The sequence below is a fragment of the Crocodylus siamensis genome, chromosome 12 (assembly GCF_052110815.1).
Source record: "Crocodylus siamensis isolate JL-2025a chromosome 12, ASM5211081v1, whole genome shotgun sequence".
NCBI classification, from domain to species: domain Eukaryota; kingdom Metazoa; phylum Chordata; order Crocodylia; family Crocodylidae; genus Crocodylus; species Crocodylus siamensis.
This window is the reverse complement of record NC_143406.1, coordinates 500,987-516,822: the sequence shown is the minus strand read 5'-3', so window position 1 is coordinate 516,822 and position 15,836 is coordinate 500,987. Positions and strand designations below refer to the sequence as shown.

General features: G+C 53.7%; 1 protein-coding gene across 1 annotated transcript; it reads left to right on the top strand.

Annotated features, from left to right (window-relative positions):
* Nucleotides 1-3,741: 3,741 nt before the first annotated feature.
* On the top strand, nt 3,742-15,597 carry CLDN19 (claudin 19). Its single transcript, XM_090023125.1, has 5 exons — nt 3,742-4,040; nt 4,171-4,335; nt 9,880-9,964; nt 11,143-11,289; nt 15,197-15,597. Exons 1-5 carry the CDS (start codon nt 3,812-3,814, stop codon nt 15,246-15,248), a joined length of 678 nt encoding a protein of 225 aa, XP_089879251.1. The 5' UTR covers nt 3,742-3,811; the 3' UTR covers nt 15,249-15,597.
* The last annotated feature ends 239 nt before the right edge of the window (nt 15,598-15,836 follow it).

Here is a 15,836-nt window from a genome sequence, read left to right as displayed (position 1 = left end):
ATGTGGCGTGAATAGGGCCAGGAAGCCATGGCGGTAGCACTGAGGCATGGGCTCGCTACACGTAGGGCCTGGAGATCAATGGGATGGGGACCTGAGAGGAAGCAGCCAAAGGTCAGGAGGGTGAGGAAGAAGCCGCAGAAGGAACAGCGGCAGCTTGGGACCTAGAGCAGGAAGCCAAGTGGAAATCTGCAGAGAGCAGACTGTTTCCACCTGGCGAAGGTTTGCAGCCACCTGCCCGGGCACCTCCTGCTCTGCTGTGTGCACACGCTCCACCATCTCCAATCCGTCACCCAGGCTTGAAGTTCAGGTCTGGCAGCTCCGCGGCGGGAGCCCGGTAATCCGCGGGCGCAGGGGCGGTGGAGCACACAGTACGAGGGGCCTGCTGGCAGCACGTGAGAGCATCAGCCAAGACGGGGATTAGCCACGGCTTTCTGGAGCGGTGTTAACACGCAACGGAGCTGGGCAGAAGAGGTGCCAGAGAGAAGCAGGACAGGACGTGCTGCTCTGTGCTGCTCCCCTGTGGCTTCTGGTACAAGCCCAAGGGGCAACAAGGGGGCAGGCAGTGCTTTGGCCTGTTGCTCTGAACCGCTGCTGTTCTCGGTCCGTGGGCACGGGGTCAATGCTGAAATGCTCTAAAGGAGGTTCCAGGCCCCAGGCGATCTGCTCTCTTCTCTGCCTGGATCTGGTCCCTGCAATGCTCTCTCTCCAGGTGCCTGCCTGTGGGCTGGGCAGCAGCTCCTCCCGCTACCGGCAGTCTGTTTTGCACAGAAGCTTCCCTGCATGGAGAAGCTGCCCTGGCCTGAGCTTGCTCAGTGCCCCTCCTTTGGCATCAGTCTTGGCGCGCTCGGTTCGTTTGGACACCTGGTTTCGAGCCGGTTACCTTCTCCTAATTGGTAGGCCCAAGACAGCTGGCAGGAGATGCAGGAGTGTCTGCACAGACCATCTGCCAGCTGCTGGATAGTAGCAGGGGCCTCGTTCTGCTCAGCAGAGAGCCTTTAACTCGGGCAGAAAATGCCTTTACCTCTGCATGGAGGATTTCAGAGTCAACACCCCTAAAGCTCCGAAAGCCACCCTCTGTGGGTTGTCCAGGCCCTACAGGTGTTGGCTATGGCAGCAACTGCTGTGTGCCAGGCAAGCACGTACGACACTCAGTGCCCCTCGGAAGGGACTTACAGGAAGAAGGGGATAGTGCGAGCTGAGTGTGACACAATTCACGACACTAATGTTTTCTGTGTGCATTTCTACAGCAATACGGGCACCGAGGCAGAGCGGTCTGGGCCAACTGAGAACGGTCCCGGCTAGCGCAGGAGGTGTCAGCAAACGTGGAGCCAAACAGGCCTGTAAGTCTGAACCCCAAGAATCGCTCTGAGCTCCCCAAAGAGTTCTCTGCCCCAGGCGTTTGATAAGTGGCCAGGTGTCTTTCTGTAATTGTTATTGACTGATCTGGTCAACAGTTCTAAGTTATTTTTTTCAATAATTGATTTTTTTGGTCAGAAGGGAAATTTTCCCCAAGGGATGTCCATTTTGGACTAAGGACATGGGCAGATACAACTTCCAGCTGCCAAAAGGGGAAAGGAGTGTGTGTAAGGTGCTGTGTTATCACTGGTACATCTGCAGGCTGCTACAGTGCTATGGTCAATGAATGAAACAGGGTTAAATTTACAACTGTTCACACCACTCGGAGCACTATAGGAGCAATCAGACATAGCGATTTTTTTATATTACAGCAGCTTGTACCAGCATCTTTCAGTACAGTATCACTGTTAGGTTTGCCAACACCCAAAATGTTTCATGCTTGTATCCAAAAAACAGAAGATGAGTCCTTTTCAATTAACTGCAAGTTTTGTTTGTTTGTTTCTTTTTTTCTGAAATTAGAAAACTATTCAGAGAGAATTTTCATAAAGGCAAAAATGAAAACCACGCTCTCTTGGTGGGAACAAAATACAATTTCCTAGCCAGTCTTGGTTACTAACCCAGCCACAGCAAGTAGAAATGCCCCAGCCAGCCTGTGTCTCTGCTGTTTTATGCAGGAATGAATTTTAGGAGATGGCGCTAATTTTTGCAAGAGAGGGTTTTTTTCTTCCTTAAATCCAGCTCTTTCTAAAGTGGGCTTTACTACTCAAGGTATATGTGCAGACTGCAGTCACAAAATGACCTTCTCCATGGGATAAATTAACCCATGCTGAACTCCATGCCGCTGTAGCTGCTAGTACCTGAGCGAGCTGGTTAGATAGGAGTTGGGCACCTCTCGTTGCTCATTACTTCTGGGACTGCAGCGAGGACACTGTGTGGTCAGCTACAGGATAAACTTGTGTTTGCTGTATAGTATGCCCTGTCCTATTCCCAGGGGAAAGGGCAGGGGTTTAGACCATGCACGGTTTTGGGTAGCTTCTCATGTAATCTCACCATGCCAGAGTGCAGAGAGCTGCCCTTATGGGCGTGGGTCTTCCCGCAGGTGTGCTTTTGGGAGGGCCACGTTGCCTCAAAGGAGCCGAGTTGCCATCTCAGCCTGAAATGCAGAAGGCACTCGCTCCCCGCATGGTTCCTCGGCCTGTGCTGAAGTCTCATTGTCCAGAGGACGAAATCATGGAAAACAGCTTGTGTCAATGCAGGGTTTTGTTTACAAACGCGGCGGCCCGGATTCCTTCCCGAATGCCACGCTGCCCCCACGGGCCCGGCTCGCCACAAAGCTGCCCTTGGGCCCAAGCAGGCAGGAGGCAAAGGTTACTCTCATTAGCATTCAGCGGCGGCTTTCTCTCCATCGGCTCATTCTGTGCTGCAATATTAGCGAGGGATTCCTGGAGTTCAAGTGCTGGGGGTTCGCCCATTTTAAATTCTAATGAGGCCTGATTTTGCCTGGGGTCATCTCTGACACAGGAGACCCGATTTTAGAGGGGTCTTGTGGGTGCTCAGCACCTTCTGAGGTCAGGCACTGGGTTGCGAGGGCAGAATCGGCATCTTCCCCCTCCCACTGTCCGAAGTGCGACAGTGTGGCAGGGACCCAGACGGCTTCGTCACAAGATGAGCGGCCGAGGAGGCTCCTTGCTGGAAGACCGGGCACTTGCTGTGTCCACAGTGAAGGATTTGGATGTAGCGATGGAAAAGAAGCACACATCGTGCTGGAGTTTATTGCTCCCGGGCACACGTCTTCATATGTGCCCAGGACCGGAGCTAGCTGAGCGGGTTGGGGGCCGGCAGGGGCCCGGGGCCAGCCTGCGGGCCTGGGGCTGCTGTGCCCTGGGTCAGCGTCTCGAGGGGCGGGCTGGGGCACGAGGGTGCTAGCTGGCAGGCAGCCACACGCTGGAGCACCCTCGTGCCCCCGCCAGCGTCTACACGTGTGCTGCTGCGGCGTTTCTACTGGCAGTGGGATAGCACTTGTATTTACAGTTAGCAGGGGTGACTGGCGCTGCCTCAGGCAGGGGCGACGGTGCCCACCTTGCGTGCCCCTGCGCCTGAGCTCGCTGCCCAGCGTGGGCCTGCTGCCAGGGGCGGCTGCGGCCGCTTTGGGGAGCAGCTGCAGCACCGGGCCAGCGGCTGCAGCGGGGGTTGGTGCTCCCGCCGGCCCCCCGTGGGCGCGGCGCGCTGCCGCTGTGCAGCTAATGCCCCGCAGGCGTGGACGCCCCGCGTTTGTCGTTCAGCGGCGTGCCCCCGGGCACGGGGGGCTGGGGCGGGAGGGGCCTCGGGCAGTGCCCCCCGCCCCGCCCCGCCCCGCCCCGCGGTGCCCGCCGAGGCCGGTCCGGCCGCCCGCGCGGGGCGGGGCGGGGCGCTGGTCCGCGCCGGCCGTAGCGCTGCGGGCGCGGGCCGGGCAGCCATGGCCGGGGCCGGGGCGGGCGCGCAGCTGCTGGGCTACTTCCTGGCGCTGTGCGGCTGGGTGGGCAGCCTGAGCTGCGCGGCGCTGCCGCAGTGGAAGCAGAGCTCGTACGCGGGCGACGCCATCATCACGGCCGTGGGGCTGTACGAGGGGCTGTGGATGAGCTGCGCGGCGCAGAGCACGGGCCAGGTGCAGTGCCGCCTGCACGACTCGCTGCTCTCGCTCGACGGTGCGTCCGCGGCCGGGGCCGGGGGCCGCCGGGGCCGGGGCCGGGGCCGCCGGGGGGGGGGCCAGCAGGCGCCGCTCGCCCCGGCGGCGCTCCGGCCGCGGGCGCTGACCGCTCGCCTCTCGCCTCGCAGTGCACATCCAGACGTCCCGAGCGCTCATGGTGGTGGCCGTCCTCCTGGGCTTCTTGGGCATCATCGTCAGCGTGGCGGGAATGAAGTGCACGAAAGTCGGGGATGAAAACCCTGTTGCGAAAAGCCGGATTGCCATCGCAGGGGGCATCCTCTTCATCCTCTCAGGTGAGCCAAGGTCTGGCCCCACGACCCTCTTTGTCGCCTTTTGGGCGCGATCTGGGGTTTGTCCGCTGTCATGCTGGCAACGCCGGCCTGGACCTGGGGACCTAGCAGCCTCTCGGCCTTTGAATGGGCAGGCGGGCTCCGAGTCAGGGCATGCCGTTTCCCTTGGGAGAGGGTGAATGGTCCCGGTGACGGGGTAGATGCAGGTGTCTTTCCAGCGTACGTGGGCCTGGGCAGAGCTGGGTGTCTCGGCACATCCTGCCGCCTGACGCTCGCTCTTCCAAGCTGCTGAGCTGGTCAGAAATAAGGAGAGCCACTTTTCACTCGGAGGGGCCGGAGACCGTGACCAGTCAGGAGGTGGGACTCGGAGAAGCGACCCTTGCATCTGATGCAGTCGGACGGCTTCCCCAGGGCTGCCCGGCTCGGTCGGAAGCCCTTTTCCCAATGGCCCTGGCCCCCGGCTAGTGCTGCCATGCGTGGAGCTGTGTCTGCGGGCCCAGGCTGCAGCGCAGAGAGGACGTGGGACGTGGGTCGTGGGTCGCATTCCCGGGCTTCTCAGCTTTTCTGCTTGCCATGAGGGGCCAGGAAGGGATTTTTTCCCTCTTGCTGTCGGTGGGGGCATTCGCTTTCTTCAGAAGACGCGTGTCAGCTGCAGCCAAGGCTGGGGGTCTGACGGGGTGCCAGTGCTGCTGCTGGGACATAGCGGCGGTGCCTGGTTAGAGGCATTGCTCCTACCCTTTTGGGGTCAGGAAGGAATTTACCTCATGCTGAGACTGGTGCAGACTGCGGGGGGTTTGCCCTCCTCTGTAGCTGGAGGAGTGCGCAACGAGGCCAGACCGGACCTAGGCACAGCCAGTCCCAATCGGAGAACGGACGAGTCCCCTGTGGCTGCAGGGAAGCAGCCGCCACTTGCGGCAAGTCCGGATCGGTGCCCTGGGCCCAGCTGGGCCTGTTGGGGCAGCCGGGGTGGCCAGCCCCCGAGGCCACAGGCCCCACCGCTGCAGCCTGCCAGGGCCCAGCCTGCGGCACTGTGCCCAGACAAAGATCCAGGTGTTTGCTCCTGGCCCTCCCGCGCTTCCTTGCTTCACCGGTGTTGACACTCAACTCCAGGTCTATCCTGGCCCCGCTCTGCCTCCAGATTCTGGCATCTCTGCTGATAATTGATCTCTTTTACAGCCAAGATAGTTGATCTTGGCTTCATTCTTCCAGTTCCACCTGCTCCGGACTGCGCGCTCTTCTTCTGATCTCCAAGCAAGGCTCGCGGGGGCGGGGGGTCCCCTGGCTTCACAGCACAGTCCAGCCGTAGCTACTTCCAGATCAGCCCTGAACAAAGCCTGTCGGACCGCTTCTTGAGCACCGCCACTGAAGGAGCTTGCACAGCTTCCCATGGCGCCTAGTCCACTGCCTCGCTCTTCTGACAATAAAGAGGTTTTGCCTGATGTGGGGTCTAACCCCACTCTGCTGCAATTTCAGCCATTGCTACTTGTCTTATTCTCTGCAGTGAGGGAGAAAAGTTGTCTTCCCTTTTCTTAGTGGCAGCCTTTCAGATATTTGAAGACCGCTGTTTTGTCTCCTCTCAAACACCTTTCCGCAAGCTGAATGTGCCTGTTACTCTCAACCTCCTCGTGGGACTTGCCTTCTAAGCTCTTTAAATTTTTGTCACCCACCTTCAGACCCTCTCTAACTTTTCCATGTCCTCTTTAAATTGAGAGCCCAGAACTGCATGCAGTCCTGAGGTGAGGCCTTAGCAGTGCCAAGCAGAGGCACTGTTATCTCCTGTGTCTTGCACCAAATGTTTCTGTTGATCCAAAACTGCATTCATCTCCTTTGCATGTCTCACGCTGCAGGCTCATGCTGGGTCTGTGATCCACCAAGACCCAGAGATCCTTCTCCACCATGACGTATTTGTGCTTCCCGAGGGTGTAGCATCTTGCCTTTATTAGCACCGAATGCCTGAGTCTTCACGAGGTGGCAGAAGGCTTTGAGTGGAGTCCCGCAGGGCCCTGTCCCGAGTCTGGTGCTGTCAATGGGTTTGTTAATGATCTGGATGCTTCCAGAGCAAGTGAACAGACAACATGAAACAGGGCAGTTGGAGGACACAAATACAATTCAGAAGGACTTTAGCAGATTGGAAATCTGGATTAGAGACAACAGGATCCACTCAAAGCCTTCTGCCATCCCAGCACCCTGTGCTTGGGCCAGTTGTCTATTGTCAGGGGCACGACACGAGTTGATGCGCGTGACTGGGTAGATATTGTTGCCCAGGGCACTGAGATCTCTACCAGGGGACGGAGCTCACCAGGCATGCTGACTTGGACTCGTTCAGTCCCACTGCAAGCTCTCCGACAATCTCATTCATCAGGCTCTCCAGGGACCTAGCGGACCTCCTACGGCTAAAAAGGAAAGCCTACAAAGGATGGAGGACGGGATTCATCTCCAAGGAGGATTACTCCGCGCTGGTCCGGTCCTGCAGGGACCAAACCAGGAAAGCCAAGACTGCAACTGAACTCCAACTAGCTTCAAGCATCAAGGACAACAAAGTCCTTTTTCAGATATGTGGGGAGCTGGGGCAACTGGCAACTGACACCCAAGAAAAAGCCAACCTATTAAATAGGTACTTTGCATCAGTCTTTCATCAGTCACACGGGATGCCCATGCCTGCTATGGGACAGGGAGATCCGGGTGATGGGGATCCCCTACCCCCCATCAATGCTGACCTCGTGAAGGAACACCTTGAGAAGCTGGAGACCTTCAAGTCAGCCGGCCCTGACTATCTGCACCCCAGGGTACTCAAGGAGCTGGCGAGCGTCATAGCCCAGCCCCTGGCACGGGTCTTCGAGAGCTCCTGGCGCTCTGGTGTAGTGCCCGAAGACTGGGAGACGGCCAATGTGGTGCCGATCTTCAAGAAAGGGAGGAGAGTGGATCCGGCTAACTACAGGCCCATCAGCCTGACTTCTGTCCTGGGGAAGATCTTAGAAAAGTTTATTAAGGAGGCCATCCTTGAGGGACTGGCCCAGGCTAACATCCTAAGGGATAGCCAGCACAGGTTTGTTGCGGGTAGGTCTTGTTTGACCAATCTCATTTCCTTCTATGACCAGGTGACCTATCACCTGGACAAGGGAGAAGAGATTGATGTCATATATCTTGACTTCAAAAAAGCTCTTGATCTGGTATCCCATGATCACCTCTTGGCCAAACTGGCCAGTTGTGGCCTTGGCTCCACCACGATCCGCTGGCTGGGAAATTGGCTTCGTGGTCGGACCCAGAGGGTTGTGATTGATGGCAGTCACTCATCGTGGTGCCCTGTGACCAGTGGGGTCCCTCAAAGCTCTGTCCTGGGACCCATCCTATTCAACATCTTCATTAACGATGTGGACATTGGAGTCAGCAGTGGACTGGCCAAGTTCGCTGATGACACCAAACTTTGGGGCAAAGCATCCACGCCAGAAGATAGGCGGGTGATCCAGGCTGACCTGGACAAGCTCAGCAAATGGGCAGATGAGAACCTCATGGTGTTTAACACCGAAAAATGCAAGGTCCTCCACCTTGGGAGGAAAAACCTGCAGCTTCCTTATAGGCTCGGCAGTGCTACGTTGGTTAGCACTACAGAAGAAAGAGACTTGGGGGCCATCATTGACCACAAGATGAACATGAGCCTGCAATGCGATGCTGCGGCTAGTAAAGCCACCAAAATGCTGGCTTGCATCCATAGATGCTTCTCGAGCAAATCCCGGGACGTCATCCTCCCCTTGTACTCGGCCTTGGTGAGGCCGCAGCTGGAGTACTGCGTCCAGTTTTGGGCTCCACAATTCAAAAAGGACGTGGAGAAGCTGGAGAGAGTCCAGAGGAGAGCCACGCGCATGATCAGAGGTCAGGAAAACAGATCTTACAATGACAGGCTGAGAGCCACGGGACTCTTTAGCCTGGAAAAGCACAGGCTCAGGGGTGATCTGGTGGCCACCTATAAGTTTATCAGGGGTGACCACCAGGATCTGGGGGAACGTCTGTTCACCAGAGCGCCCCAAGGGATGACGAGGTTGAACGGTCACAAACTGCTGCAAGACCGTTTCAGGCTGGACATAAGGAAGAATTTCTTTACTGTCCGAGCCCCCGAGGTCTGGAGCAGTCTGCCAGCGGAGGTGGTTCAAGCACCTACATTGAACACCTTCAAGAGAAATTTGGATGCTTATCTTGCTGGGATCCTATGACCCCAGCTGGCTTCCTGCCCCTTGGGCAGGGGCCTGGACTCGATGATCTCCCGAGGTCCCTTCCAGCCCTGATGTCTATGAAATCTATGAAATCATCACAACCCCTAGGTGGTTGCCTGTCTAGTCTACGTAATCTTTATTAAGTCTTTGTTGCAGTCTGTCTTTCTCATGAAGACTGAGGCAAAGCAGCTCTCAAGCTCTGCCTCCTTCAGCTCCTATCAAAAGCTCACTGTGGCTATTAGCTGTGGACTCAGCCTCCATGGTCAGTCTTTTCTGATCAGTGCATTTGCAGACCCTCGTCCAACTGTCCTTAACTTACCTCAGCAGCTCATTTTTTACCTTTGCCGCTGTGATTTTGTCCTTGCTATTTCCTTGGCCTGTCCTTGCATTGCCTGGATGTTTCACTTTCAGTGTGGAGGCCCCCTAGAAGCTCTTTGTGCCAACACGGGGATCTCTTGTGCTTCCATTTCTCTTGTGCTTCCATCGTGTTAGACTAGCAAATAGATGTCCTGGCCTTGCCATGCTCCAAGTGCCCAAAAATGTTGCCACGACCAAAGGTAGTTGCAGTCTGCGCCACCTTGTAAGGGAAGACGTCTGCTTGCTTATTGCATGCCCATGAATTCCCCTTGCTCCAAGGCAGCTGGGAAAACTGCTGATTCCCCTGGGTTATAACGCTGTCCTGAACAACGCATGGGGCAAACCATCCTTTTCCGGTTTGGGACCCTCTTTGGTTAGAGAGGTTTTGCTACACAAAAAATAATTCACTCTGTAGGTTGGTATTTACTTTTATCCTTCTTTCAAAGGGATCTGGACTGTTAAAGACAGCATCCAAACTCAGCTGTGAACTATACTATCATGAGCAGCGAACAACCCATTTGACTTCACTGAAGTCATTCACACGTGTAAATTTAAAGCACATTTAGCCTTGCCATCGTAAGGGCCTGTCCCTCCTGTCTGTCCAGCTGTCCCTTTAGAGCTGTATGGTATTTCTAAGCAACCTTATAACAGTTGTAACTATTTGTGATCAAGTGCACTCCAGCCTCCAGTTATGTGAGGAAGGACTCGTGTGCCTCAGACCTTCACCAGAAGAGCCGCAGGTCTGAATGAAAACAGACATAATGTTGGCCCACGTGGGTAGAGGAGCTCCAGACTCCAATTCCTGTCTCTTCTGGGACCTGTGAGCCAAAGAGGCTATGCAAAATAAATCACAAAAGACCCTAATTACCTTCTAAAGCTGGTGCTTATATTATAATGCAAAGTGAGTAACAGGAAGGCTGCCCTGAGACTTCAGGAAATCGGTGATTTGCTGTGTGTTTTAGTTTTTGTTGCCTCTTCCCAGGTCTGTGCACGTTAACGGCTGTTTCGTGGTATGCAACACAAGTGACCCGTGAATTCTTCCACCCGAGCACCCCAGTTAACGCCAGGTAAGAGCCCTCTTCAGCAGATATTACAGGTGAAAGTAGCGTTCTGCTTATTAGCGGCGTGGCGGCCTCAGAGGTGCCCTACTGCAGGCAGGGAATTGGGACCCTGGTGCTCATCCCTTCGTTCTGCCTGGCGTCCGCCTGCCCCAGCCCTGTGCCTGCCTGGCTTCCTGACATGGATGTAGAGAAGAGGCATGTCCTCACACCCGGGATTCCCCTGTGTGCCAGACCAGTGCCGGCTCACCTGTTCCCCGCCCTCCTCTAGTGCTGTTGCTCCTCTGTACTTGCCCCACGGGCCTCGGTTCATAATTTCTTAGTTTGGGGTCAGACGGGACCTGAACAGATCATCTAGTCTGACCCCCTGCCGCTGGTAGGAGCACACGCTGGGATCAAACAATTCATTTTACACGAGGTTTCATCATGGCTAAGCAAGCATGAGACCTGTTCTGCTTCTGCCAGCTCCCTGCCCTCTGCATCCCCTGTTTTCTCAGGCCATTGCCCTCAGTCTTGCTTCCCATTCCCATCACCCTGTGCTCATGGTTTTGCTCAGTCCCCAGAGAGATTAGCTGTGCTTCTCTAGGGGGACTTTTGTGTCGCTGTTTTCTTCAGTGGCTCCGTCTCTCCTGAAACCTTTCCTGATACCTGAATTGCAAGCATTTATCAGGCCTAAGGCCCATCTAGTCCAATGCCCTGTCTGGGAGATGGGCCCTTATTAGCTGCTGAGGAAGGGGCAGAATATCATGCCTGCCTGGTAGTGTAAGAGTGGTGTTTTGCACGAGGATTTCTTAGGTGGTCTCTCTTATTGGACCAACCATGGAGTTGGGATAAAGTTAAACAAGCTATCAAAGGTGAGACATTCCTTCTCGGGTGACCTGAGGAAGATGCCGTACCGGGGAAGGTTCTTCCTAGCCCCTGGCAGCAAAGGTTTGTGCTCTAAAATGTATTTTGGATTTTTTCTGGTATCCATCTTGGTCATTGCTAAGGCACAGGCCGGCGTCTACAGCAGTAGCCAGCCCTGGACCCATACTGGTGCCCAGGCATTTAATGTCAGTACATGTCTCTGTGCGGGCATGAGGGTCCTCCCCTCTCCCGCTCAGCCGAGAAGCAGGCGCTCTGCTCCCCGCTGTCCCTCAAGCACTCTTGCACAAATGTCAGCAGGTCTCTTTTCTCTCTCGCTCCAGGTATGAATTTGGCTCTGCTTTGTTTGTTGGCTGGGCAGCTGCCAGCGTGACCATGCTGGGAGGCTCCTTCCTGTGCTGTTCGTGCCCTGCCGAGGAGAGGAGAGGACAGCAGTACTACAGGCAGTCCCAGCCCTCTACAGCTAGGGAGTACGTCTGACCCCTCCTTGTGCCAGCGCCTCCGTTCTTTCTCAAGTGCATGCTAGAGACAAGCCGTGTTTCCAACCCCTGTGTAAATGCAATGGAGGAGGAGCTGGGTCCTCACGCAGCTTGGGGGACCCTCCCCACGTAACCCTGACTGCTTCCAAACACACTTCTCAGGGGCTTTTCTAATAGTCCGGGGGCAGCTCCACTTACCGTAGAGCGGTTCTCTTGCTGTAGCTCTTGCTTCGTCCTTGCCAGGTTCTTCCCCTGCTAGTTCAGTCTGCACTGCCCGGCTTGCCCCCACCCCAGCATCGACTGGCCACATCCACGTTCGCTGGCCAAACTGGGTTAGAGTCGGTAAGCCGCAGTGCAGATTGGACTCCAAGTCCATCTAGTCTGGTGTCCTGTCTGTCATAGTGGCTGTTCCCAGATGCTTCAGAAGTAGGGGCAAAAAGCCCCTTCCTCACAGGGGAAGGTTCTTAACCCTTGGCAGCTACAGGTTGGTTTAATGTTCTGAAGTGTGATTATTTTTTTCTATCCTTTCTACTGTTTTATTATAGCTGGTATAAATGCAGATGTTATGTATGTATTTGTCTAATCTTTTTATATACACCTCTATACATCCTAATAAGAGCTTGGTCACCATACCTTGTGGCTTTGATTTCCACAGCTTGGCTTTGTGTTCTGTACAAACGTTTGAGTTGTGCAGTGTTTGTGTGTCATGCTCTCCCCTGGTTTTTGTATCTGAGAAAGTGCAAACAGGAGCGTCCAACTAATCTTCTCTGGGGCTCTTTGCTATTTGAGATCAAGTGGCTGAATCTGAAGAGGATATCCCAGGAGAGAGTCTAACATTGATTTCCATAAAGGCAATAGAGCAGGAGCAGCAAGGACCACTGACCTGGGCCTGCCCCATTCTGCATTCCTGTTTTCAGGTGTTTCTATTCAGAAACTTTTATCCTCTGGACTGAAGCCATCTAGGTTTGGTTTGCACCCAAGGTCAATCAAGCCTCTGAGTACACGGGGAAAATAGAAAAAGTATCAGTCAATGATAGACCTGTGATTATTTTTGAGTGTTAGTGAGCTGAAATCCGGCATGGGATGAGCTCGCAACAAGCAGATGGGCATGTCAAGGCTTTGTCAGGGGGAAGCAGAGGTTTGGATTTGGCCAAGCTGTTGGATTTGAAAATCGGGTCTAAGCATGTGTACCGTTGATGTTGCTTTGTGTTAAGTGAGGAGGCGTGTTGCTAATGTAGCTGAATGCCCAGGGCCTGATCTTCTACCAAGCTGTTGCAGCAGCTGCCCTGTGAGATCTGGGGCAAGACTCCTCTGTCTGGTGATTGCTCGAGGGTGATCCTGCACTCTGCTCTAGGACCCCAGGGCCTGGCAAAGTTAGTGGCGCAGGAGGGAGACTTCTTGAAGCTGTGCTCATGCAGGACTCCTCCTGACAGGGAGCGCAGCTATGGCACGAGTCCTCAGAGAACTGGCTGGAAACGCAGGGCTGGGAGGGCCCTTAGGAGGCTGCCTGCCCCATCCCCTGCTCGGGACACCATCCTCCCTCTCCTGCCGAGCTTGGGATCCATGTAAGAGAGGCGGCGGAGCTGTGGTGCGGCAGGGCTCGGCACAGGCGAGGGGCTCGGCTGGGCAGGGGCCTGCCCAGCACCCCCGTGCGTTCTTCAGCCCCTGCCCCTGCTCTGCGCCCCACGTGCCAGGTGTCGCTCACAGGCCAGGAGCAGCGGCAGGGTCGTGGAGTAAGTGTCATCGGCACTGGGGAGTCCTCCCGTTAGCCAGCTGGACACGGGCTCCAGAGAAGAGCATCAGTGTTCACTATGTTGAGCCAGCCAGCGAGGCTATGGAATAAACACACGTCTCTTCCAGGCATTTTGAAAGCAAAGGCAACTTCAGGGCCCTGGAGAGAACACTGCTTTGGATTTTATTTTACTCCCTTTTTTAAAAAAGTAGAATTGTTCATGCCCCTTGTCATGGCAGGAGACCGTGCAGGTTGCATAGCCAAGCATTTAAATGAAAGAATGCCGGCTGACTGCAACCTTCGCTCTGGCCATTGCCTGCATCATTGTCAGTAGATATTATTTTGCATATATACAGTGTCTCTCTTCCCTTTAACTTTATATATGCATGTAGCCTCTTGTACTGCTATGTATTACAGCCTGTGCATGTGATTATCCTACTTCAACTCTGCTGTGTTGTCTAACACCACCGAGTACTTCTTCAGTGACCTAACAATCTTGGTGGCTTTTTTTGTTAATACATTTTACTCTAAGTACACTGTTAATAGTTACTACAGTCATTATTTAGCCTTTGGAAATACACAGCTTTATTTCAGCCTCTGGAAAAGTTCAATTTTTTATGATTTTTCTTGCCTAATTAGAAACATATAGGCACTCTTCAAATCAGTTGTAGACTTGAATGCTTGCTCACTTAAAGAAGAGTATATAATAATCCGTTAAAGGAAGTGCCTGTACAACTCAGGAAAAATTGCAGTTGATCTTTGAGGATAGGGGAGAAAGATATAGCATTTGTTCTTTTAAATGAAGAGAAACCAAAACACTTGTTTCTAAATGGTGTTAATGCATCTTGGTTTGTGTTTCTCAGAGAACAACCTGGGCGATAGTGGCATATAGCCTGGCTCTACAACTCTTGGTCCAGTGGTGTAGCTAGGGATGGAAATGTATGTGGGCTCCAGCTTATGGTGGATGGGACATGACTAAAGGTCCAGCAAATCATTTGTATAGTAAATGATTTAATACTGTCTCAAACCACAAGCGTATCGTAGCCTGTTTTATGATTTCTGAGCTCTTGCTTTCAGGGGCTCTTGTTCAAAAGGAAAAGCCTGATGATAAAATTACTATGCTAGGCATTCGTAGGCTTAGATTTAGGTAGGCTACGGTGATGCTGATGAATGTCTTACTGGCTAGGATGAGTGCTCATGAATAGTGCCTTTGAAGACGATGGGATTGCAGACACTCAGGCTCAATAGCTCTTAGGATTTAGCCTCAGGAGCCGTTCTTGGGCGATACTTAATGCCCTGTGGGCTAAACTCAGGCGTGCCAGACTCAGACTTCAGAGAGAGTCTCTCCCTGCTGCCTTGGCCTTTGTACTCAGAGGTTTGAACCTCTAGACTAACTCAGTACGTGACGCATGAGCAGTTTACTTTGTGAGATGTTCGGGCCAGGAGGGAGCCGGGTGCCTGGGAGAGACTCCCCTGCAAGACACGGAGCAGGCGAGCCGTAAGTGCCGTACACGGCCCCTTACCTCCCCGGATGTGTTGACGCAGAGCCGGGACCGCAGCACCGAACTCTGTGCTGCGCCGCTCTTCCCGCGCACCCTAGCTAGAGCCGCCCTCAGCTCTTGGGGCTTGTGCCAGGGTCTGTTGTGCTCCCTCCCCTCACAAAGCAGCCTGGAAAAGTCCTGAAGGGGCAGGACAGAAACAGACTCAGAGTGAACCAGCGCTTCCCTGTGCTCGGGGAGCCAACTTGCTCCCACTGAGGACTTCAAATGGTTTACCCCCGAATGCCCATTCGGCCCTTTGAGTTGTTTCTGTTCTGCTCACACCGTCCTCGAGCGCCCTCGTTCAGCTTCACCCGCAAGTAGGGCAGTGCTTACTTCTGCCTCCGAATCGCTGTCCTTACAGCCTCCCGCCAGCTCTCCTCCCACCGCTGTATCGCTCTTCTCCTCGGGGTCCAGGTCTACGCAGTTTTCAGTTGGTTTTGTTTTAATAGCTCCTGATGCAAGCAGATTTTTCAACTAAGATTTGGTCCGACTGTCAGATGCTTGCTGAAATTTGGTGGGGTGGGTTTTGCAGTGGGGAAGGGAATGGGATAATCCTTCTGCCCTTTTGTGTTGGTTTTTCTATGTAATGCAGAACTAACAGCCCTCTCTCTCTTTTGAATTTCAGACCCAATGTAAAAATGTCTTCTTCACCCATCAGGGGAGAGCAGTGCTTATAGGCTGTCTTCACCCATCAGGGGAGAGCAGTGGTGGTTTGTCTGAACCCAGCCTATTGTGTTCCTTTCCAATAAAAATCAAAACATTTTAAGAGCAGCTCCTCTAGCGAGGATTTAAAAAGAAACCTGTGATTAAAAAAAAAAAATAACCAGAAAGGTCTTCTTATATAGAGCCAAAGCACTGTGTATACCAATGTTTTTATTCTTTTAATTTAAAATTGTATTAACTTTTCTTTGGTACAAAAACATAGTTAAGGGGATTTATGCTATTTTGACTATTCAAACGTGTGTTCCTGATTATTTATACTAAAAATGACTCAAAAGTTATTAAAACATTTTAGGTCATTATCAACTTTCTGACGTCTTGTCCTTTAAAATCCTCACCCATTAGACAAATTCACCACGAGCCATTGTGCCCGCACTTGTACATCGGCACACTGGTGTGCACTGAGGAAGGAGATTCCTCCTAGACCTTCTCCCCGCTTGGATACTTGCTGCTGGCTCTCCAAGGTCGTAGGACATCTTCTCCCAGACGGACAGGCCCAGATGTTTAATAGGGCAAAATGTCCCATTAGGGCACTCGGCTGGGAG

Excerpts from the sequence above, each read along its gene's own strand:
- CLDN19 (XM_090023125.1), top strand. The coding sequence starts at position 3,812 with ATGGCCGGGGCCGGGGCGGGCGCGCAGCTGCTGGGCTACTTCCTGGCG. Across the intron at positions 4,336-9,879 it reads CATCCTCTTCATCCTCTCAG|GTCTGTGCACGTTAACGGCT; the intron begins GTGAGCCAAGGT and ends GCCTCTTCCCAG. Across the intron at positions 11,290-15,196 it reads CAGCCCTCTACAGCTAGGGA|ACCCAATGTAAAAATGTCTT; the intron begins GTACGTCTGACC and ends TTTGAATTTCAG.